General features: G+C 43.6%; 1 protein-coding gene across 1 annotated transcript in view; it reads left to right on the forward strand.

Annotated features, from left to right (window-relative positions):
- LOC106566361 (splicing factor SWAP) overlaps positions 1–23979 on the forward strand; it is a 129449-nt gene that overhangs the window by 60087 nt on the left and 45383 nt on the right. The window contains exons 11-14 of the mRNA XM_045686988.1: positions 4358–4463; positions 4936–5068; positions 5103–5173; positions 20975–21168. Coding sequence (XP_045542944.1) covers positions 4358–4463; positions 4936–5068; positions 5103–5173; positions 20975–21168 — 504 coding nt within the window. The remainder of the gene's footprint in view (positions 1–4357; positions 4464–4935; positions 5069–5102; positions 5174–20974; positions 21169–23979) is intronic.

A 23979-nucleotide genomic window follows, 5' to 3' on the forward strand; every position in this document is an offset into this window, starting at 1 on the left:
ATGTAAGGAGATGTGGGAGAAAATAGCCTACATATTGTTTTCTTGTCTCTTAACGGCTAGCCTGAAGTTCAGACTCTTCCTATCATATACCTACTAGCGAGCTAGTGATGACTATTCGCTAACATACAACATGTTCTCCGATCTGGTGCTCAGGCTCGTCCCTTTCCTCCTCTGTCTCTGTATTGTTGTCTCTACCTTCCTGTCCCTTGTGCTGTTGTCTGTGCCCAATGTTTGTGCCATGTTGTTGCTGCCTTGCTATGTTGTCTTAGGTCTCTCTTTATGTAGTGTTGTGTTGTCTATCTTGTCGTGATGTGTGTTTTGTACTATATTTATATTTTTTATTTATTTTTAATCCCAGCCCTCATCCTCTCAGGAGCCCTTTTGCCATTTGGTAGGCCGTCATTGTAAATAAGAATTTGTTCTAAACTGACTTGCCTAGTTAAATAAAGGTTAAATTTAATAAAATACTGAGCTGGCATGGTATAGGCTTAGGGACTGTATTCAGAGGAGTAGACATGAAGCATGTGTTCTCCCCACTCTGACTGGGCCATGTCGAACTGGCTGTCCACTGGTCCCTCCACCACTGTATGTTGCTATGATTAAACCCCTCCATCAGTGTCCCGTAGTAAACGGTGCACAGAGCGGACAGAGCATTCCAATGAGAACCAGGCCGACAGAGAGTGGGGGAGAGGAGTGATCGGCCCTACGTAGTGTGAAATGGCTTTCCCTTACCGTTCAGCCTGCAACCAACCCTCACTGTGTCTGACCTGCATCTATTTTTGACTGTCAACTTTTAAACCCAATCCCAAACAAAGCAAATAGCATGCTGACATCACTTAGCCTAGCACAAAGCGTCATAAGTACAAAGCGTTTTAAAAGTACAATGCAGAAACAGACATAAATGGATTTCGATGAAATATAAAAAGCACCACCCTTGTAAGTTCTAAATCATTTTCACTTCACTAATTGATGAGCTCTAAAAGGTATAGTATTGTATCTGGCATGTTCTAATTTTTAATTCTTAGGACAACCCCCATCACTTTGTTCTTTAAAATAACTCTCCATCTCAATTCAAATTGCTTCTTTGGCATGGGAAACATGTTTTCATTGCCAAGCATTGGAATAGACAATAAACTAAAAGGAAATACTCTAACAGTAAAGTTTTAAAAGAATATAGACATTTCAAATGCTATATTATTGACTGTGTTCAGTGATGAAACGATGTGCAAATAGTTGAAGTATGAAATGGAAAGTAAACCGATACATAGGTTTTATTTAGAATGGTCTTTGTTCTTCACTGGTTGCCCTTTTCTTGTGACAACAGGTCAACAAATCTTGCTGCTGTGGTGGCACAATGTGGTATTTCACCTAATAGATATGGGAGTTTGTTTTCAAATTCTTTGTGGGTCTCAATAGAAAGGCTACTGTGTACTCTGTTTAGGGCCAACTAGCATTACAGTTTGTGCACTTTCTTTTATTATTCTTTCCAATGTGTCAAGTTAAGTATCATTTTGTTTTCTCATGATTTGGTTGGGTCAAATTTGTATGCTGTCCTGGAGCTTTGTGGGGTTTGTTTGTGAACAGAGTCCCTGTAACAGCTGGCTGAGATTCATCTCTCTGCAGGTGTGGGCTTTGTTATGGAAGGTTTGATAATCACTTCTTTTTAGGTGGTTGTAGATTTTAATTGCTCTTTTCTGGGTTTTGATAACTAGCTGGAATCATCCTAATTCTGCTCTGCATGCATTATTTGGTGTTTTACGTTGTACACAGATTGTTTTTCCCGAATTCTGCATGCACTCTCAATTTGGCGTTTGCCCCATTTTGTGAATTCTTGGTATTGAGTGGACCCCAGACCTCACAACCATAAAGGGCATTGGGTTCTATAACTGATTTGAAGTATTTTCAGCCAGATCCGAATATCAACTTGTATTTTCCTTTTGATGGCTTATAAGGCCCTTCTTGCCTTGTTTCTCAGATTGTTCATAGCTTTGTGGAAGTTAAATGTGGTGCTGATTAGGGATGCACGATATATCGCTGAACATATCGGAATCGGCCGATATTAGCTAAAAATGCCAACATCAGTATTGGCCCGACGTCTAGTTTAACGCCGATGTTGAAGCCTGATGTCAAAGCTACCGTGCATACCTATATAATGTAGGTACATAACTTAATGACGCCACGTAAAATGTTGCACTACACGTGCAACACAGCATTCCTAACCTAGCCCACAATGTCTGCTGTGTGGATCGAGCAGTCATTTGAAAGAGTAAGGACATTTCAGCGAGACATCCATTAAAGCCAAGATAATGGATTTCATTCCCCTTGACAATCAACCATTCTCTGTCGTGGGTGATGTTGGCTTTCGCCGACTGATCGAGCACCGGTACACACTACCAAGTGCGCTATGTTTCGGATGTTGCCCAACCGGAGTTACACAGTAATAGCGTCACTGCTATTAGCTTCACAACATACATACTATGGAATGCCGTTTGGGTCTTTGCATGTGTCAAAAAAGATATAGTAGCTGTACAAAAAAAGTCTGCAAACACCGGCCACGAATGATGTGTTTACAATACCGCGTTGGTAATAAAGCATCATTTGTTTGGCTGCAACTTCTGGGGTAGCTAGCTTTAGCTTGGTACCTAGCTAGCACCAAAACAACCAGCCTGATAACATTGACCAGTAGAAACTGCAGTCATTTTCATTATTCTTAGCAATGATTTAGGAATCCTTGTAAGTAAGTATTAGCGAGGTTGCCACTTGTTGTTCGCCTATTGAAATTGAACTTCAGTTCATTAAAATAAATAGCTAGCCAGCTACTTAACCCTGTTGCCCAAAGCTAACGTTATAAGCAGCCAGCTAGCTTCATCTGGGTAGTGACGCTCGACCGGACCGGGTTATGTGTTGTGAAGCTAGCAACAATAAGGATTAGGCGCAATAGTGGAATTTGTGGTTTACCTTCAAAATAAAAGTATGTCATTGACAGTGATGCAAATTAATACAAATAGTTGAATTATGCCATACTTTTATTTTGAAGGCTAACCACAAAGTCCACTATTGTGGCTAATCCTTATTGTGGCTAGCTTCACATAGATGGGTCCGACCACCATTAATCAAATAAGAACTGTCTTATAAATTAGGGTTATTTTAGATGATGACACCTAGCTATTTAGTTAGCTAGCAAACTATAGCTACTGAAACAGATTGTCATTTTGCTATGTTTTTGGGGAAGAACATTGTTTGCATCCATAAGCTATCTAGCTTTTTTTTATGACCAGCACTGTAGGTGTGTGAGACAACTTTACCAGCATCATATCATACGTATCGATGAATCGTTGTGACATATGAAATGCGAGTGATAGTGTAATCAATGTGTAATAACTATGTAAAAATTAATGAACACGTTAAAGTATTATGTGACGTGCAGTCATATTCAGGTCCTGATTGGTTAACAAGCTTATTTGACACGTCAAATATAATTATTTGACACGCATAGACCCAAACGGTGTTCCATCGAAATCCTGGTTGAGAATGAAATGACTGAACAACGAAACAGCACAGCAAGTAAGTGAAAAAAATATGTTTTGATTATGTTTTACTGGTAATGGGGACATACGAAAATGCCAACAAAATAACTTTTTTTTTGTGTGTGTGTGACCTTTTATTTAACAAGGCAAGTCAGTTAAGAACAAATTCTTATTTACAATGACGGCCTGGACGACACTGGACCAATTGTGCGCCGCCCTATGGGACTCCCAATCACAGCCGGATGTGATACAGCCAAGATTTGAACCAGGGACTGTAGTGACGCCTCTTGCACTGAGATGCAGTGCCTTAGACCGCTGCGTCCATGTGTGTGTGTGTGTGTTAACTATTTAACTGTACTAGAATGCTTAAAAGGCCGCTAAAATGTTAAATATCAGTTATCGGTATCAGGTTTTTTGACAAGGCAAATATCGGATATCAGTATCGACCAAAAATGTCATATCGGTGCTGATGTTTAGGCCGAGGTAGGTATAGTTATTTTGTGTGCTCTAGGGCACATTCATGGTCCTGGCAACTGGATCTTTTTTGGAACACCATTATTTTTGTCTTACTGAGTTTTACTGTCAGGGCCCAGGTCTGACAGAATCTGTGCAGAAGATCTAGGTGCTCCTGTAGGCCCTCCTTGGTTGGGAACAGAAGCACCAGATCATCCGAGTCTAGTAGGGTGAGGCCGGGTGCTGCAGAATGTTCTATTGTTAAAGAGGATGGGGCTCAAGCTGCCTCCATGTCTCACCCCAGGCCCTGAGGAAAGAAATCTGAACCTCTCTCTCTCTCTTTCTGTCTTTATCCTCCTCTCTCTCTCTCTCCGTAGTGTGGCTCTCCATCAGACAGAGTGGGCCCAGCAGAGGGGGAGACTGATGGCGGCAGCGTGGGTAACTGTCCCTCTGACAAATTGATGGAGGGCAAGCTACTTAAAGGTAAGGCGTGATGAAGACGTGGACACAGATGCACATGTGCGCATACACACACCCGCAACACTCACACATATATACATAAGTACACGCAACATACACAAGGAGGCACAGTTTGTGTGTGCGTGTGGGGGTGGCAAGCGTGCGTGTGAGGTTGGCTGGTTGGTTGGTTGTGTGTGTGTGTGTGTGTGTGTGTGTGTGTGTGGCTTAATTTGGAGCTATCAGCTAGTAAATGGCAGTCATGATTAAGTGGCTACAGGCTGTTCATAAAGCGGTCTGGTTGACTGAGGCTCATGTCTGGCCCATGGTAATGACATTAAACCCCCAGCTGTAGATACTCACTCTGTCTGCCTGAGGAAGGTTAATGGTATATGGTAAAAGGAGTGACTGTTACCTCTAACACATTTTCATCTCAAATGACAGCTCGCTTTAATCAAACGCCGCCTCTTCTCTCTTTCACCTCTGCCTTCCTTCCCAGCGTCCTTTGCGCCGATCTGTTTTGCCATCAAAGCCAAAGAAATTGACATGCTGCTGCTGGAGAAGAACCGTGTGCGGCTGGACGACGACTCGGACGATGACCTGGACAAGTTGCTGGGGAGGAGGGACTGCAGGCCCTCCTAGACGGGGCGGAGATGGTGGTCAGAGAGGTCCCTGCACCCCCCGCCCCGAGGAGAAGAGACCCACTCTCACCCTGGAGGAGCTGGAGGCTAAACAAGGTAGCTAGCTATTTAATGTCCCAATGTGGCTGCACTTTACATATTAACTTCTCTAGGGCCGGCGGGACGAAATCGTCCCACCTACGTAACAGCCAGTGGAATCCTGTGGCGCGTTATTCAAATACCTTAGAAATGCTATTACTTCAATTTCTCAAACATATGACTATTTTACACCATTTTTAAGACAAGACTCTCGTTAATCTAACCACACTGTTCGATTTCAAAAAGGCTTTACAACGAAAGCAAAACATTAGATTATGTCAGCAGAGTACCCAGCCAGAAATAATCAGACACCCATTTTTCAAGCTAGCATATAATGTCACAAAAACCCAGAAGACAGCTAAATGCAGCACTAACCTTTGATGATCTTCATCAGATGACACACCTAGGACATTATGTTATACAATACATGCATGTTTTGTTCAATCAAGTTCATATTTATATCAAAAAACAGCTTTTTACATTAGCATGTGACGTTCAGAACTAGCATACCCCCCGCAAACTTCCGGTGAATTTACTAAAAATGTACTAAATTACTCACGATAAACGTTCACAAAAAGCATAACAATTATTTTAAGAATTATAGATACAGAACTCCTCTATGCACTCGATATGTCCGATTTTAAAATAGCTTTTCGGTGAAAGCACATTTTGCAATATTCTCAGTAGATAGCCCGGCATCACAGGGCTAGCTATTTAGACACCCAGCAAGTTTAGCACTCACCAAAGTCAGATTTACTATAAGAAAAATGTTATTACCTTTGGTGTTCTTCGTCAGAATGCACTCCCAGGACTTCTACTTCAATAACAAATGTTGGTTTGGTCCCAAATAATCCATAGTTATATCCAAACAGCGGCGTTTTGTTTGTGCGTTCAAGACACTATCCGAAAGGGTAAAGAAGGGTGACGAGCATGGCGCATTTCGTGACAAAAAAATTCTAAATATTCCATTACCGTACTTCGAAGCATGTCAACCGCTGTTTGAAATCAATTTTTATGCAATTTTTCTCGTAAAAAAGCGATAATATTCCGACCGGGAATCTGCATTTAGGTAAACAGACGAAAGAAAATAAAGCACGGGGTCGACTCGGGCACCCGCCTAAGCCCATTGTCCTCTGATCGGCCACTTGCCAAAAGCGTAAATGTGTTTCAGCCTGGGGCTGCCTCGATATCATTCAGCTTTTTCCCGGGCTCTGAGAGCCTATGGGAGCCGTAGGAAGTGTCACGTTACAGCAAAGATCCTCAGTCTTCAATAAAAAGAGCCAAGATGAACAACAACTTGTCAGACAGGCCACTTCCTGTACAGAATCTTCTCAGGTTTTTGCCTGCCATATGAGTTCTGTTATACTCACAGACACCATTCAAACAGTTTTAGAAACTTTAGGGTGTTTTCTATCCAAAGCCAATAATTATATGCATATTCTAGTTACTGGGCAGGAGTAGTAACCAGATTAAGTTGGGTACGTTTTTTATCCGGCCGTGTCAATACTGCCCCCTACCCCCAACAGGTTAAGGAACGTCTTATTTTACTTTACCTAAAAGCTTTTTGAGAATACTCCTCAATTGCCCTGTGTGGCTCAGTTTGTAGAGAATGCAACTTGCAACATCTGAGTTGTGGGTTTAGTCAACCCTGGAGCTGTTCAATACCCAAAAATGATGTATAAAACCACTACTGGATGTCACTTTCAATAAAAACATGTAAATGGCATACACTAACACGGAACCCAAACTGGGTGCGCGCGTGCGCCATCGTGCATAAATTAATTTTGTCCCCCCACACCAAACGCGATCACGACACGCAGGTTAAAATATCAAAACAAACTCTGAACCAATTACATTAATTTGGGGACAGGTCGAAAAGCATTAAACATTTATGGCAATTTAGCTAGCTAGTTTGCACTTGCTAGCTAATTTGTCCTATTTAGCTAGCTTGCTGTTGCTAGCTAATTTGTTCTGGGATATAAACATTGAGTTGTTATTTTACCTGAAATGCACAAGGTCCTCTACTCCGACAATTAATCCACACATAAAACGGTCAACCGAATCATTTCTAGTCATCTCTCCTCTTTCCAGGCTTTTTCTTCTCTGGACTTTATATTGCGATCATAAATTAGGTGCATTACTGCCACCGACCTCGTTCGTCTTTCAGTCACCCACGTGGGTATAACCAATGAGGAGATGGCACGTGGGTACCTGCTTCTATAAACCAATGAGGAGATGGGAGAGGCAGGACTTGCAGCGCAATCTGCGTCACAAATAGAACTGACTTCTATTTTAGCCCTTGGCAATGCAGACGCTCGTTGGCGCACGCGAGCAGTGTGGGTACAATAATTGAATAACATAGATTTCTAAATGTGTTTTTCAACACACGCGACGCGAGCGTTGTAGTCAGGGTATGAGTGTACAACACATCAGGAACACCTTCCTAATATTGAGTTGCACCCTCTTTTCCCTCAGAACAGCCTTAATTTGTCAGGGCATGGGCTCTATAAGGTGTCGAATACGTTGCTGGCCCATGTTGACTCCAATGCTTCCAACAGTTGTGTCAAGTTGGCTGGATGTTCTTTGGGTGGTGGACCATTCTTGATACACTCGGTACACTGTTGAGCATGAAAAACCCAGCAACATTGCAGTTCTTGACACACTCAAACCGGTACACCTGGCACCTACTATAGCCTTCCCTGTAGCTCAGTTGGTAGAGCATGGTGTTTGCAACGCCAGGGTTGTGGGTTCGATTCCCACGTGGGGCCAGCACAGAAAAAAAAAAGATTATGAAATGTATGCATTCAATCCTGTTAATCGCTCTGGATAAGAGCGTCTGCTAAATGACTAAAACGTAAACGTACTGCCATACCCTGTTCAAAGGCACTTAAATCTTTTGTCTTGCCCATTCACCCTCTGAATGGCACAAATACACCAATCCATGTCTCAAGCTTAAAAATCCTTCTTTAACCTGTCCCCTTCATCTACACTGATTGAAGTGGATTTAACAGGTGAAATCAATAAGGGATCATAGTTTTCACCTGGTGAGTCTGTCATGGAAGAAGCAGGTGTTCCTAATGGTTTGTATACTCAGTGTATATTGTTTTATATTATAAAAGTTGGTCAACTGAAGTGTCATACTGTAGTTTGTGCACCTGAATGATAAATATAAAGGGAACAAAGACTGACGTGTGAATGGCCTGTACTAGTCAGCCTGTCTGTGTGCTGGCTTGCTGTCTCAGTAGGGAAGAAGTCCAGCAACTCTTTGAGGACAGTGGAAGTTGATAAAAATGCTTGTTAAAACCAACACGTTCCGAAGGCTACTGCATTTTTAACAACTTCCACTGTCCTCCAAGAGCTGCTGAATTTCCTCTTCACTTCACTTTGCTTCTCTATTCATGCACCTGATATGTTAAATGACGTAGAGAGGGCCCCGTCCTCTGATGATCAGCAGGTCAGCTAGCTCAATCACCTCACCGTCCTCACCCACCTCAGGCTCTGAATGTCATTACTGGTCTCTCTCTTTCTCTCTCTCTCGCTCTCTCCCTCTCTTTCTCTCTCTATCTTTCTCTGGTAATATGGCTCTGCTCGCTGGGAGGGCAGCGGGCGGACTTGGAAAGACATCGCTCTATCAAATACACATGCACACTTTGCCTTTTGCTGGAGGTCAGACGAGCCGTGGGAGGGAGGGAGGGAGGGAGAGAGAGAGAGCGAGCTTCCAGGAAGGGCGTAGGAACAAATTGGAAACAGTTAACCACAGTCGTATTTCTCACCATGGCTTAGCCCATAATGGAAATATAAAGTGCGTTCGGAAAGTATATAGACCCCTTTTTCTACATTTTGTTACCTTACTGCCTTTCTCTAAAATTGATTAAATAATTTTTTTGTCTCATCAATCTACACACAATTACCCCATAATGACAAAGCAAAAACGTATTTTTTGGGGGGTACATTTTTTTTTTTTTTTTTTTTTTTAAGTGTTCAGACGCTTTACTCAGTACTTTGTTGAAGCACCTTTGGCGGCGATTATAGCCTCGACTCCTTGGGTATGACGCTACAAGCTTGGCACACCTGTTATTGTATTTAGGCCTACCGTAAATTCCGGACTATAAGCCGCAACTTTTTTCCCAGCTTTGAACCTCGCGGCTTAAACAATGACGCGGCTAATATATGGATTTTTCCGCTTTCAAAATGTTTTTCTCCAAAAAACACATTCTGTGACGTGCTCAGTTTTTTGGCGGCATGAAGCTTTCATTAGACCAATGAGATTGCCGAACGGGTTATGGTCAAACAACTTTTTTGTTTACTGTTTAGATTAAATCGAGTGCTCTCAAACTTCCCATCATTCTGATTACGGTAGTAATTTTGTCACCCTCATCATGGCAAAGACACGGAGAAATGCATACGATGCAGCTTTCAAGTTGAAGGCGATTAATCTGGCTGTTGGAAAAGGAAATAGAGCTGCTGCACGGGAGCTTGGTCTTAATGAGTCGATGATAAGATGTTGGAAACAGCAGCGTGAGGAATTGACTCAGTGCAAAAATATAACTAAAGCTTACTGCCAATTTTTTATTTTTTGTTACAAGCCGTGTTTCGTTAAAACCTATTTATTTTTGTTACAAGCCGTGTTTCGTTAAAGCCTATTTATTTTTGTTACAAGCCGTGTTTCGTTAAAGCCTGTGTAAAGTTAATTTGTTTCAATGTAGCGGTAGGCACCTGCAGCTTATAGACATGTGCGGCTTATTTATGTTAATAAAAAAAAGTGGGTGCGGCTTATATTCAGGTGCGCTTAATAGTCTGGAAATTACGGTCGTTTTAGGTGCTGGTTCAGTCTGACAACACACACACCCAGCCCTAGGGGTCAATAGGAATGGAACATCTGTGTGATTATCTCAGTCAGAGGAGACGCAGGGTAAAGAAAGGGCCTGGCAAGTGAAATGAATTGCTGTGTGACAGGGATGCTGTCACTCAGTTAGATTAAAGGGGGTATTAATCACAGACGGAAACCTAATCTGTAATAATGGATCATCAAGGACGACAACCACCCGAGCCACTACCTGTTCACCCTGCTTCCATCCGGAAGGCGAGGTCAGTACAGGTGCATCAGAGCTGGGACAGAGAGATTTGAAAAACAGCTTCTATCTCAAGGCCATCAGACTGTTAAACAGCCACCACTAGCACAGAGAGGAGGCTGCCTACATACAGACTTGATGTCATTGGCCACTTTTTAATAAATGGAACACTAGTCACTTTAATAATGCCACTTAGAATGTTTACATATCTCGCATTACTCATCTCATATGGATATACTGTATCCTTCACTATCTATTCTTAGCCGCTCTGTCACTGCTCATCCATATATTTTATACTTACAGTTGATGTCGGAAATTTACATACACCTTAGCCATATACATTTAATCTCAGTTTTTCACAGTTCCTGACATTTAATCCTAGTAAAAATTCCCTGTCTTAGGTCAGTTAGGATCACCACTTTATTTTGGAATGTGAAATGGCAGAATAATAGTAGAGTTATTTATTTCAGCTTTTATTTCTTTCATCACATTCCCAGTGGGTCAGAAGTTGACATACACTCAATTAATATTTGGTAGCATTGCCTTTAAATTGTTTTACTTGGGTCAAACTTTTCGGGTAGCCTTCCACAAGCTTCCCACAATAAGATGGGTGAATTTTGGCCCATTCCTTCTGACAGAGCTGGTGTAACTGAGTCTGGTTTGTAGGCCTCCTTGCTCGCACACGCTTTTTAAGATCTGCCCACACATTTTCTATAGGATTGAGGTCAGGGCTTTGTGATGGCCACTCCAATACCTTGACTTTGTTGTCCTTAAGCAATTTTGCCACAACTTTGGAAGTTTGCTTGGGACCATTGTCCCTTTGGAAGACCCATTTGTGACCAAGCTTTAACTTCCTGACTGATGTCTTGAGATGTTGCTTCAATATATCCACATAATTTTCCTTTCCCATGATGCCATCTATTTTGTGAAGTGCACCAGTCCTTCCTGCAGCAAAGCACCCCCACAACATGATGCTGCCACCCCTGTGCTTCACAGTTGGGATGGTGTTCTGTAGCTTGCAAGCCTCCCCCTTTTTCCTCCTAACATAACGATGGTCATTATGGCCAAACGTCAGACCAGAGGACATTTCTCCAAAAGGTACGATCTTTGTCCCCATGTGTAGTTTGTAGCCGTAGTTTGTAGTTTGGCTTTTATATGGCGGTTCTGGAGCAGTGGCTTCTTCCTTGCTAAGCGGCCTTTCAGGTTATGTCGATATAGGACTCGTTTTAATGTGGATATAGATACTTTTGTAACTGTTTCCTCCAGCATCTTCACAAGGTCCTTTGCTGTTGTTCTGGGATTGACTTGCACTTTTTGCACCAAAGTACGTTAATCTCTAGGAGACAGAACACGTCTCCTTCCTGAGCGGTATGATGGCTGCTTGGTCCCACGGGGTTTATACTTGCGTACTATTGTTTGTACAGATGAACGTGGTACCTTCAGGCGTTTGGAAATTGCTCCCCAGGGTGTACCAGACTTGTGGAGGTCTACAATTTTCTTTCTGAGGTCTTGGCTGATTTCTTTTGATTTTCCCATGATGTCAAGCAAAGAGGCACTGAGTTTGAAGGTAGGCCTTGAAATACATCCACAGGTACACCTCCAATTGACTCGATGACATCATTTTCTGGAATTTTCCAAGCTGTTTAGAAGCACAGTCAACTTAGTATATGTAAACTTCTGACCCACTGGAATTGTGATACAGTGAATTATAAGTGAAATAATCTGTCTGTAAACAATTGTTGGAAAAATTACTTGTGTCATGCACAAAGTAGATGTCCTAACCGACTTGCCAAAACTATAGTTTGTTAACAAGACATTTGTGGAGTGGTTGAAAAACAAGTTTTAATTAAGTTTTAAATGACTACAACCTAAGTGTATGTAAACTTACGACTTCAACTGTATATATTCTCATCACATTCCTTTACTAGATTGTGTGTATTAGGTTTTGTTGTGGAATTGTTACATATTACCTGTTAGATAATTCTGCACTGTCGGATCTCGAAGCATAAGCATTTCGCTCCACTCACAATAACATCTGCGACCATTAACATTTGATTTGATTTGATGGATTGTAAAACGATCACACAGGCAGCCTGTGATTACCGATGGTGGGATTCAACAAACAGTAGACAATCCCTGTGTGTCTTATGTGTGTGTGGGTCCATTTAGCAGACAGCATTGGGTGTGTCAGCACACACTCTGTATCATGACCAATGATTCAGACAGACCACCTCAATTGTTCTTTACTGAAAGCCCTAAGCCTGTGCTGTTATTGAGTGAGACCAGTGGCAGCTCTCATTACTAAAGAGTGTGTGTGGTCGTGCATTGACGTGTGCGTATGCTGTCTGTCTAATCTGCCATTAGGTCCTTTGTTACTTATGCCGTTCTGAAGTAACATTTACAACAAAAATAATAATTTGTTCCATCATCCTCCCTTAGTAGTGTTGTAAACAATAGCATGAATAGTTTTACTGATGGCAGGCTCAGACTGAAACCAAAATGTATTTATTTTAAAGCAGAGCCAGTGATTTGATTGCTAAAGCACTTAAGTGGCCAAAGGACCCCACTGATTGGGGCGTCTCTCACACACACAGACTGAACAGCTCTGTCTGTCTGTCTCCCTGCCTGTCTGTCTCGCTCCTCTTTTCTTTTTTTATGTTTCTCTTCGTCACTGTCTTCTCAGTCTTTCACTCACTCCATCCATCTCACTTCTTGTTTCTCCTCCATCTTTCAATGTATACTCTTTCTAAGTTGCTTGCTCTCTCTCTGTCTCTCTCAATTCAATTCAAGGGGCTTTATTGGCATGGGAAATATGTTTACATTACCAAAGCAAGTGAAATGGATAAACAAAAGTGAAATGAAAAAAAGTTAACATTAAATATTACTCACACAAGTTCCAAAAGAATAGACTTTTAAAATGTCATTATGTCTATATATACAGTGTTATAGCGATGCGCATCTCTCTCTTCACTCTCTCCGTATTAAGTGAGTGGGAGTCTACCATAGAGTGGTATAGTATATGTAAGGTCTCTGTCACATTTGTTGGTGCAGTAATGTTAGTTCTGTTCCTGATGTGTTCACACTAAGCCTCAAATGATTCACCTATGATTCGCGGCCAGCCTATTTATAGAAAGAAGTCCGTATTCACCCCCTATGGTTGTGTAATATAATGACTTGTTTTCTAGCTCTCCCTGTGCGTTTTCGATGAACAGACTAGGGAAGATTGCAGAGGATGATCACAGACAGACAGTAAATTGAGCTATTGTATTGTCAGGCTGGGCAATTTAACCCCTCGCTGCAGTCGATGCCCAGGGTCCACGTTAATATAGTCATCATTTGTTCCTGTCTCATCTATTTCTCCCCATTCTCTCCTTGTCGTCTCTCCGTCATTGAACAGTTAGGTTGAGCTGTGTCTACAGAGAGGAATGTAATCAGACACTATTTGCAGATGATGGCACTAGACCATAATAGCTTATTTCCCTGTTAAACACTAAAGTGCCATTCACACTACATCTGCCCTCCACTATAGCCTATATATCCACAAACTTTACCTTGGAGGTGAGGGTCTGGGAATGGTGAGCTGAAATGTGACCATACACTTCAATACATTTGTCTACTCTTTCTCAAACAGTGTCTTATCCCTTCCCATCCTATGCCCCTCACTTCATTGCGGTGTTAATGTCTACAATATGTACCTAAACCACTCTGTCTCCCTTCCTCTGCCTGCGTCTTCATCACTCTCTTCCTCTCCCTCTACTGCCTCCGCTTTCGTTTGCTAATCTGCCGCCCCCAGCCCTGCTTTCTTGTCTGCCCTCCTCCACTCTCCCCCGTTCCATTTGATCCTCCACTGCCCCTCGTTCTCCCCCTGCTCTCATCTCTTCCTCCCCCGTATTTTCTCTCCTCATCTGCTCTGTGTCGATCTCCTCCCCAGCCAAGCTCCAGCTGAGCCTCACAGTACAGTAGCTTTTCTCTTTCACACCTAGACACACAAGGGAATCCCTCGCTCTCAGCACATCCCTGACCCCTTCTCTCTCCCGGACTCTCCCTCTTAACAGTAAATACTCCACTCTCTCTGTCTCCCGACATCCAAGCAGAATCTCTGATGAATCTATATCTGACCTTTTCCTCTCTCCTAACAGAAACTATGATTCCGGTGTATCAGATATCAGACCCCCCTCTCACTCTCCACCCATGCAGAAGCTAGGATGTCAATATATACTATAACTCACCTCGCTCTCGCTCTCTGCCAATTCAATTCAAAGGACTTTATTGGCATGGGAAACTTACAGTGCATTTAGGAAAGTACTCAGACCTTTTGACTTTTTCCACATTTTGTTACATTACAGCCTTATTCTAAAATGTGTTAAATCGTTTTTTTCCCTCATCTACACACAATACCCCATAATGACAAAGCAAAAAACTGTTTTTTTGTGTGTGTTTTTGTTACCCAAATGTATTTAAAATAAAAAACATAAATATCACATTTTACATACCGTAAATTCCGGACTATAAGCCGCAACTTTTTTCCCACGCTTTGAACCCCGCGGCTTAAACAATGACGCGGCTAATATATGGATTTTAATAAATGGATATATGGATTTTTCCCGCTTTCAATTTTTTTCTCTCCAAAAAAACATTCTGTGACTTGCTCAGTTTTTTGGCAGCATGACGCTTTCATTAGACCGATGAAATTGCCGAACAGGTTACGGTCAAACAACTTTTTTGTTTACTGTTTAGATTAAATCGAGCACTCTCAAACTTCCCATCATTCTGATTACGGTAGTCATTTTGTCACCCTCATCATGGCAAAGACACGGAGAAATGCATATGATGCAGCTTTCAAGTTGAAGGCGATTGATCTGGCTGTTGGAAAAGGAAATAGAGCTGCTGCACGGGAGCTTGGTCTTAATGAGTTGATGATAAGACGTTGGAAACAGCACCGTGAGGAATTGACTCAGTGCAAAAAGACAACTAAAGCTTACTGCAATTATTTTTTTTTTTTTACAAGCCGTGTTTCGTTAAAGCCTATTTATTTTTGTTACAAGCCATGTTTCGTTGAAGCCTGTGTAAAGTTCATTTGTTTCACCTGCAGCTTATAGACATGTTCAAAATAATATATTTTTTTTAATTCAGTGGGTGCGGCTTATATTCAGGTGCGCTTAATAGTCTGGAAATTACGGTAAGTATTCAGACCCTTTACTCAGTACTTTGTTGAAGCACCTTTGACAGTGATTACAGCCTCAAGTCTCCTTGGGTATGACGCTACAAGCTTGGCACACCTGTATTTGGGGAGTTTCTCCCATTCTTCTCTGCAGATCCTCTCAAGCTCTATCAGGTTTGTATGGGGAGCATCACTGCACAGGTATTTTCAGGTCTCTCCAGAGATGGGTTTCAAGTCCGGGCTCTGGCTGGGCCAGTCAAGGACATTCAGAGACTTGTCCCGAGGCCACTCCTGCATTGTCTTGGCTGTGTGCTTAGGGTTGTTGTCCTGTTGGAAGGTGAACCTTCGCCCCAGTCTGAGGTCCTGAGCGCTCTGGAGCAGGTTTTCATCAAGGATCTCTTTTCTCTGTTAATCTTTCCCTCGATCCTGACTAGTCTCCCAGTCCCTGCCGCTGAAAAACATCCCCACAGCATGATGCTTCCACCACCATGCTTCACCATAGGGACGGTGCCAGGTTTCTTCCAGACATGACGCTTGGCATTCAGGCCAAAGAGTTCAATCTTGGTTTATCAGACCAGAGAATCTTGTTTCTCATGGTCTGAGAGTCTTTAGGTGCCTTTTGGCAAACTCCAAGCAGGTTGTCATGTTCCTTTTACTGAGGAGTGGCTTCCGTCTGGCCACTCTACCATAAAGGCCTGATTGGTTGTCCTTCTGGAAGGTTCTCCCATCTCCACAGAGGAAATCTGGAGTTATGTCAGAGTGACCATCGGGTCAGCACTAGGAAGAGTCTTGGTGGTTCCAAACTTCTTCCATTTAATAATGATGGAGGCCACTGTGTTTTTTGGGGACCTTCAATGTTGCAGAAATGTTTTGGTACCCTTCCCCAGATCTGTGCCTCAACACAATCCTGTCTCGGCACTCTCTCTACGGACAATTCCTTCGACCATGTGGCTTGGTTTTTTGCTCTGACTTGCACTGTCAACTGTGGGACCTTATCTAGACAGTTGTGTGCCTTTCCAAATCATGTCCAATCAATTGAATTTAACAGTCAAGTTGTAGAAACATCTCAAGGATCATCAATGGAAACAGCATGCAGCATATGTCCACATATTCTAAGTCAGAACCGTTCAGAGTAGTGATGCTAGTCGGGCGGGCGGGTTCTGGCAGCAATCGGTTGAAGAGGATGCATTTAGTTTTACTAGCAGTTGGAGGCCACGGAAGGAGTGTTGTATGGCATTGAAGCTCGTTTGGAGTTTTGTTAAGTGTCCAAGGAAGGGCCAGATGTATACAGAATGGTGTCGTCTGCATAGAGGTGGATCAAAGAATCACCAGCAGCAAGAGTGACATCATTGATGTATACAGAGAAAAGAGTCGGCCCGAGAATTGAACCCTGTGGCACCCCCATAGAGACTGCCAGAGGTCCGGACAACAGGCCCTCAGATTTGACACACTGAACTCTGTCTGAGAAGTAGTTGGTGAACCAGGCAAGGCAGTAATTTGAGAAACCAAGGCTATTGAGTCTGCCGATAAGAATGTGGTGATTGATGGAGTCGAAAGCCTTGGCCAGGTCGATGGAAAGGGCTGCACAGGACTTTCTTTTATCAATGGTGGTTATGATATTCTTTGGGACCTTGAGCATGGCTGAGGTGCACCCATGACCATCTCGGAAACCAGATTGCATAGTGGAGAAGGTACGGTGGGTTTCGAAATGGTTGGTGATCTGTTTGTTAACTTGGCTTTCGAAGACTTTAGAATGGCAGGGCAGGATGGATATAGGTCTATAACAGTTTGGGTCTAGAGTTTCTCCCCCTTTGAAGAGGGGGATGACCGCGGCAGCTTTCCGATCTTTAGGGATTGCAACAATTTCTGCAAATAATTTTAGAGAGGGTCCAGATTGTCTAACCCAGCTGATTTGTAGGGGTCCAGATTTTGCAGCTCTTTCAGAACATCAGCTATCTGGATTTTGGTGAAGGAGAAGCGAAGGGGTGCAGTGCTGTTGGCCAGGGTAGGGGTAGCCAGGTGGAAGCATGGCCAGCCGTAGAAAAATGCTTATTGAAATAATCGATTATTGTAGATTTATCGGAGGTGCTTTTATTCTCCATGGACTTTACGGTGTCCCAAAACTCTTTGGAATTAGTGCTACAGGATGCAAATTTCTGTTTGAAACAGCTAGCCTTAGCTTTCCTAACTGACTGTGTATTTTGGTTCCTGACTTCCCTGAAAAGTTGCATATCTATCATATTTATATATTTTGCTCCTTTGCACCCCATTATTTATATTTGTACTTTGCACTTTCTTCTACTACAAATCTACCATTCCAGTGTTTTACTTGCTATATTGTATTTACTTTGCCACTATGGCCTTTTTGCCTTTACCTCCCTTATCTCACCTCATTTGCTCACATTGTATATAGACTTATTTTTTCTACTGTATTATTGACTGTATGTTTGTTTTACTCCATGTGTAACTCTGTGTTGTCGAACTGCTTTGCTTTATCTTGGCCAGGTCGCAATTGTAAATGAGAACTTGTTCTCAACTTGCCTACCTGGTTAAATAAATACAAAATATCGAGGGGGCTATTCGATGCTAATGCAGTATGCCACATGATGTTTTTGTGCTGGTCAAGGGCAGTCAACTCTAGAGTGAACCAAGGGCTATATCTGTTCTTAGTTCAACATTTTTTGAATGGGGCATGCTTATTTAAGATGATGAGGAAAGCACTTTTAAAGAACAACCAGGCATCCTCTACTGATGGGATGAGGTCAATATACTTCCAGCAAGGTCGATTAGAAAGACCTGCTCGCTGAAGTGTTTTAGGGAGCATTTGACAGGGATAAGGGGTGGTCGTTTGACCGCGGGCCCATTACAGACGAAGGCAATGAGGCAGTGATCGCTGAGATCCTAGTTGAAGACAGCAGAGGTGTATTTAGAGGGCAAGTTGGTCAGGATCATATCTATGAGGGTGCCCATGTTTACGGATTTATGGTTGTACCTGGTAGGTTCCTTGACAATTTGTGTAAGATTGAGGGCATCTAGCTTAGATTGTAAGATGGCCAGGGTGCTAAGCATATCCCAGTTTACGTCACCTAACAGTACGAAGATAGATGGGGGGCAATCAATTCACATATGGTGTCCAGGGCACAGCTGGGTGCTGAGGGGGTCTTTAACAAGCGGCAACAGTGAGACTTATTTCTGGAAAAGTGGATTTTTAAAAGTCGATGCTCGAACTGTTTGGGCACAGACCTGGATAGTATGACAGAACTCTGCAGGCTCTCTCTGCAGTAGATTGCAACTCCATCTTGACGTAAAATATTAGAGTTGTGGATGGAAATTTCAGAATTTTTGGTGGCCTTCCTAAGCCAGGATTCAGACACGGCGAGGACATCAGGGTTGGTGGAGTGTGTTAAAGCAGTGAATAAAGCAAATTTAGGGAGGAGGCGTCTGATGTTAACATGCATGAAACCAAGGGTTTTACGGGAACAGAAGGTAACAAATGAGAGCGCCTGGGGAATAGGCGTAAAGCTGGGAGCTACAGGGCCTGGGTTAACCTCTACATCACCAGAGGAGGAATAGGGTACGGCTGAAGGCTATAAGAACTGGTCGTCTAGTGCGTTGGGAACAGAGAATAAAAGGAGCAGATTTCTGGGCGGGGTAGAATATATTCAGGGATTAATGTACAGACAAGGGTATGGTAGGATGTGAGTACAGTGGGGGTAGACCTAGGCATTGAGTGACGATGAGAGAGCTTGCATCTCTGGAGACACCAGTTAAGCCAGGTGAGGTCTCCCCATGTGTGGGGTGTGTGACAAAAGAGCTATCTAAGGCATGTTGAGCTGGTCTAGGGGCTCTGCAGTGAAATAATTCTATAATAATTAACCGAAACAGCAGAAGACAAGGCATATTGACATTAGAGAGAGGCATGTGTAGCCGAGTGATCATAGGGTCCAATGAGCAGCAATAGGTGAGTCAGGGAGCCGTTCAGTAGTCGATACTATGCTAGGCGAGCGGGATGCACTGCGTTCAGAAAGCTAGCGGCCGGGGATAGCAGATGGGTCTTCACGACATCGCAATGGAAAAGCCTGTTGAAACCACATTGGACGATTACGTCGGCAGACCAGTCGTGATGGATTGGCAGGGCTCCATTTCGGCAATAAAGGGTCCAGGCCAATTGGCAAAAGAGGTATTGTAGCCCATGAATTAGCAGGTATACCTCTTCGGCTAGCCGGGAGATGGGCCTAGCTCGAGGCTAGCTCAAGGCTAACTGGTGCTTGCTTCGGGACAGAGGCATTAGCCAGCAGTAGCTACTCGGTTGCAGATAGCTGCGATGATCCGGTGTAATGGCCCAGAGCTTGCGGCGGGAATCCGGTAATGTTGTGGAGAAAAGCAGTCTGATATGCTCTGGGTTGATATCGCGCTGTTGTGACTGGCAAGTATTGACAGAGCTAAAGCTGGCTGGTGTCCAAGCTAAAGGTGAAGACTGCTAGCTGTGGCTTACAGTTACTACTAGCTAGTAGTTAGGTAGCTCTGATGGAAGTTCCAGTTATAACGTATAAAAATAGCAGATCCGTACCACATTGGGTGAGGTGGGTTGCAGGAAAGTATATTTAGATCGTAGGTGGAAAGTGAGATCAAAAATATATACGAAAGAAAAAGACGAAACCGGCTATTTACATGGGACAAGACAAACGCTCGTCCGACTGCTACGCCATCTTGGATTAATCGAGCTCGACGGACAATTCCTCCGATCTCATGGCTTGGTTTTTGCTCTGACATGCTCTGTCAACTGTGGGACCTTATACAGACAGGTGTGTGCCTTTCCAAATTATGCCCAATCAATTGAATTTAACTCAGGTGGACTCCAATCAAGTTGTATAAACATCTCAAAGATGATCAATGGAAACAGCATGCAGCTGAGCTCAATTTCAAGTCTCATAACAAAATGTCTGAATTCTTATCTAAATAAGGTATCTGTTTTTTTTTTTTATACATTTGTAAACATAAAACGAAAAAATAAAATGTTAGGTTGTCATTATGGGATATTGTGCGTAGATTGATGAGGGAAAAAATAAACGGTAAACATTACACTCACAAAAGGCATGTGTTCTCCCCACACTGACTGGGCCATGTCGAACTGGCTGTCCACTGGTCCCTCCACCACTGTATGTTGCTATGATTAAACCCCTCCATCAGTGTCCCGTAGTAAACGGTGCACAGAGCGGACAGAGCATTCCAATGAGAACCAGGCCGACAGAGTGGGGGAGAGGAGTGATCGGCCCTACGTAGTGTGAAATGGCTTTCCCTTACCGTTCAGCCTGCAACCAACCCTCACTGTGTCTGACCTGCATCTATTTTTGACTGTCAACTTTTAAACCCAATCCCAAACAAATCTATGCAAATAGCATGCTGACATCACTTAGACTTAGCACAAAGCATCATAAAAGTACAATGCGGAAACAGACAGACATCAATAGATTTTGATGACATAAAAAGCAAGTTTTAAGTTCTAAATCATTTTCTCTCTCTCTGTTTGTCTGTAGCCAAGCAGAAACTATTCATCTTTATACTGTACCCGACCTCTCCCTCTAGCCAAGCTGAAGTTGGAGGACCGTCTAGCTGCAGCCGCCAGGGAAAAGCTGGCCCAGGCCTCCAAGGAGTCCAAGGAGAAGCAGCTGCAGGTGGAGAGGAAGAGGAAGGCAGCCCTGTTCCTCCAGACCCTCCGGAACCCCCTCACTGGAGAGCCTGAGACCAGACGGCCCGACGAGACCCCTGCCATGCCTGAGGTATGGAGGCATACACACACACACACACACACACACACACACACACTGTGATGGTGACAGTCCCAGTAGCAATATGCCCGGCATAGAGATGGATTTCCTGTTCCTAATGGAGTTTCTTCATCAAGGAGCATATTGTAATTTGCACAGCTGACAGTAATGGACGTGTGTGTGTGTGTAATGTGTGTGTGTGTAATGTGTTTTTTCCGTGTGCGCACGTGTTCAGGACACGATTTACTTTAAGTTACTTTCACACACTTTCCAAGACACCACATCCATTGAGTCTGGAGCACCCAAGCAGGGAAACAAATCATATCATATATCACACACAGCCTGAACAGAGATAAGAGAGATCTGCCCAGAGTTGTGGTCGGTCATTGTGGTCTGCCATATTTAAGTAAGTTGTTGTGGATCAATGAGGGGAGATTTTGTGTTCGGACTATTCTACTGTTGTTACTGCTGCCTGTTGTCTGCTGCCTGGTCTTCAATGACGGACACTGAGCAGTTATTAGATTTCTCTTGCTGTTCCCTGTAGTTAATAACACTTACACCCAGTCGGTGTCTAAACTATGGGTGTGGGTGTGGGTGTGTGTTTGTGCGGACACAGAGTTATGGAGAATACATGGAAAAATGAAAACAAGTCACCGCAATTACGGTGATTGTATCACACACCCCACTCCACCCGCTGAGACACTGTCCCCATTAGCACGAGTGGTGGGGTGTGAAATCTGGAGAATCAGACATTGTTTTCCCAGCCATTGAACGTGTGTAGGCCTAGAGCAGGGACTCTCCAACCCTGTTCCTGGAGAGCTACCGTCCAGTAGGATTTCAGTCCAACCCTGTTTCTGGAGAGCTACCGTCCAGTAGGTTTTCAGTCCAACCCTGTTCCTGTAGAGCTACCGTCCAGTAGGTTTTCAGTCCAACCCTGTTCCTGGAGAGCTACCGTCCAGTAGGTTTTCAGTCCAACCCTGTTCTTGGAGGGTTACCGTCCAGTAGGTTTTCAGTCTAACCCTGTTCTTGGAGGGCTACCGTCCAGTAGGTTTTCAGTCCAACCCTGTTCCTGGAGGGCTACCGTCCAGTAGGTTTTCAGTCCAACCCTGTTCCTGGAGAGCTACCGTCCAGTAGGTTTTCAGTCCAGCCCTGTTCCTGGAGAGCTACCGTCCAGTAGGTTTTCAGTCCAACCCTGTTCTTGGAGGGCTACCGTCCAGTAGCTAATCTAGCGCACCTGATTCTAATAATTAGCTGGTTGATCAGCTGAATCAGGTTAGTTACAACTGGGGTTAGAGCGAAGACATACAGGAGGGTAGCTCTCCAGGAACAGGGTTGGAGAGCCTTGGTCTAGAGGAAGACCTCTTCGTGCCAACATCTCCTGGGATATGCCTTTTCTCCCCACCGAACAGATGAGAAGTTTCTTAGTTCTTTATTGTCTGTGTGAACTTGGCTGCCTGTCGGTCCACTTCCTTCCAAGGTTTCCCCCCACAGGCTTAAGAAAATATATTTACACAGGCATCTGGGAAATATGTATTTTTAGTGCCCTCGTTGTCATAAGTGGATATTGCTGTCTGCATCCTCTAGCTATAATGCATTTCCAATATGAATTTTCCTTTAGATCCCTGGCTCTCCATCTAGGCATTCCCCTTAATTGACGTTTGGTTCGCCACTCCCTCTCTCCCCCTCTCTCTTTCTCTGATACAGCTCCTGTGTGAAGAAACATATTAGTGATTTTTATATCCATCTTTTTAGACCATCTTTATGTTCATTTTTAGTTTCAGTCCCCTCTCCCTGAGATGACAGGCTGTGTCTATCTGTTCTCCCTCCTCCACTCGGACCACCCTGAAGCTAAGTGACCCAACCCGGTCTACCCTCCTGTTCCGTCGTAAGCAGCTAACGGCAGCCCGGCCCAGTGGGGAGTTTACGACTACCCCCGCCACACTCCACCACCCCCCTATTTGTCAGAGTTACTCACCGCCGGTGACCTATGGCGCCTGTCTCACAGGTTTTTGCCACTGCAACAAAACCGGGAGCCAGCGGTGAAGCTGGCATCTTGTCGTTTTCCACTGTGAAAAATAAAGCCCTATTTAACTTTCCCATCAAAGCGGCCTATCATGCCTGACTAGCAGAGAGGCTGTGTTCGTACATGAGTACCTGTATTCTTTACTGGCTGCTTTTACAGTGGAGCGGTAGCTTATAAAGCTCTTCTCAGGAGGAGTATATTGAAGCAGGCAATCCCCTGCTAGGATTTCAACCTGCTACTGCTTTGTGACCAGAGCACCTCCACGACACCTGTCGAGTCTTAACCCCCCAGTGATAGTTTAAAGATACTGATTGTTGTTTTAGCCTTTGTTTTTGCCAAAGTGTCCAACTTTCCACTTGTTCCCCAAAATTCTCAGGGCTCCGGTTGCTTCTCACCTCACCCTTGTTAGAGAGAGAGAGGGAGAGAGAGAGAGATTAACAGACTCCGCTGTGTCAAGCGAGACTAAGCCACTTCAAAGTGTAAATAACATTCAAGGAAAGTGTTTGATGTTGGGAGTGTCTGTCCACAGTGGAAATGCTGTTTGTCTGCTCTCTCTTATGTGTGTCCAATGGGTGACATCCCTGTCTGGGGACATGGACAGTTACCTGTTCAGCCAGGTGGCACTGGGAGGTGTCCTGTCATGGCTGTGTCCTCTCTGTCACTCTGGCCAGCTGTGCTGGGAAGGATGTGCTCAGTCTGGACAGGCATCATTAAAGTTAAGAAAAACAAATCATTTTACTTGTAGTGAAGTCACAAGAACAAAGCACCCAGTGCTCTAAAAAATCACTACAAGTAAAATG

This window comes from Salmo salar, chromosome ssa09, assembly GCF_905237065.1.
Source record: "Salmo salar chromosome ssa09, Ssal_v3.1, whole genome shotgun sequence".
NCBI lineage: Eukaryota > Metazoa > Chordata > Actinopteri > Salmoniformes > Salmonidae > Salmo > Salmo salar.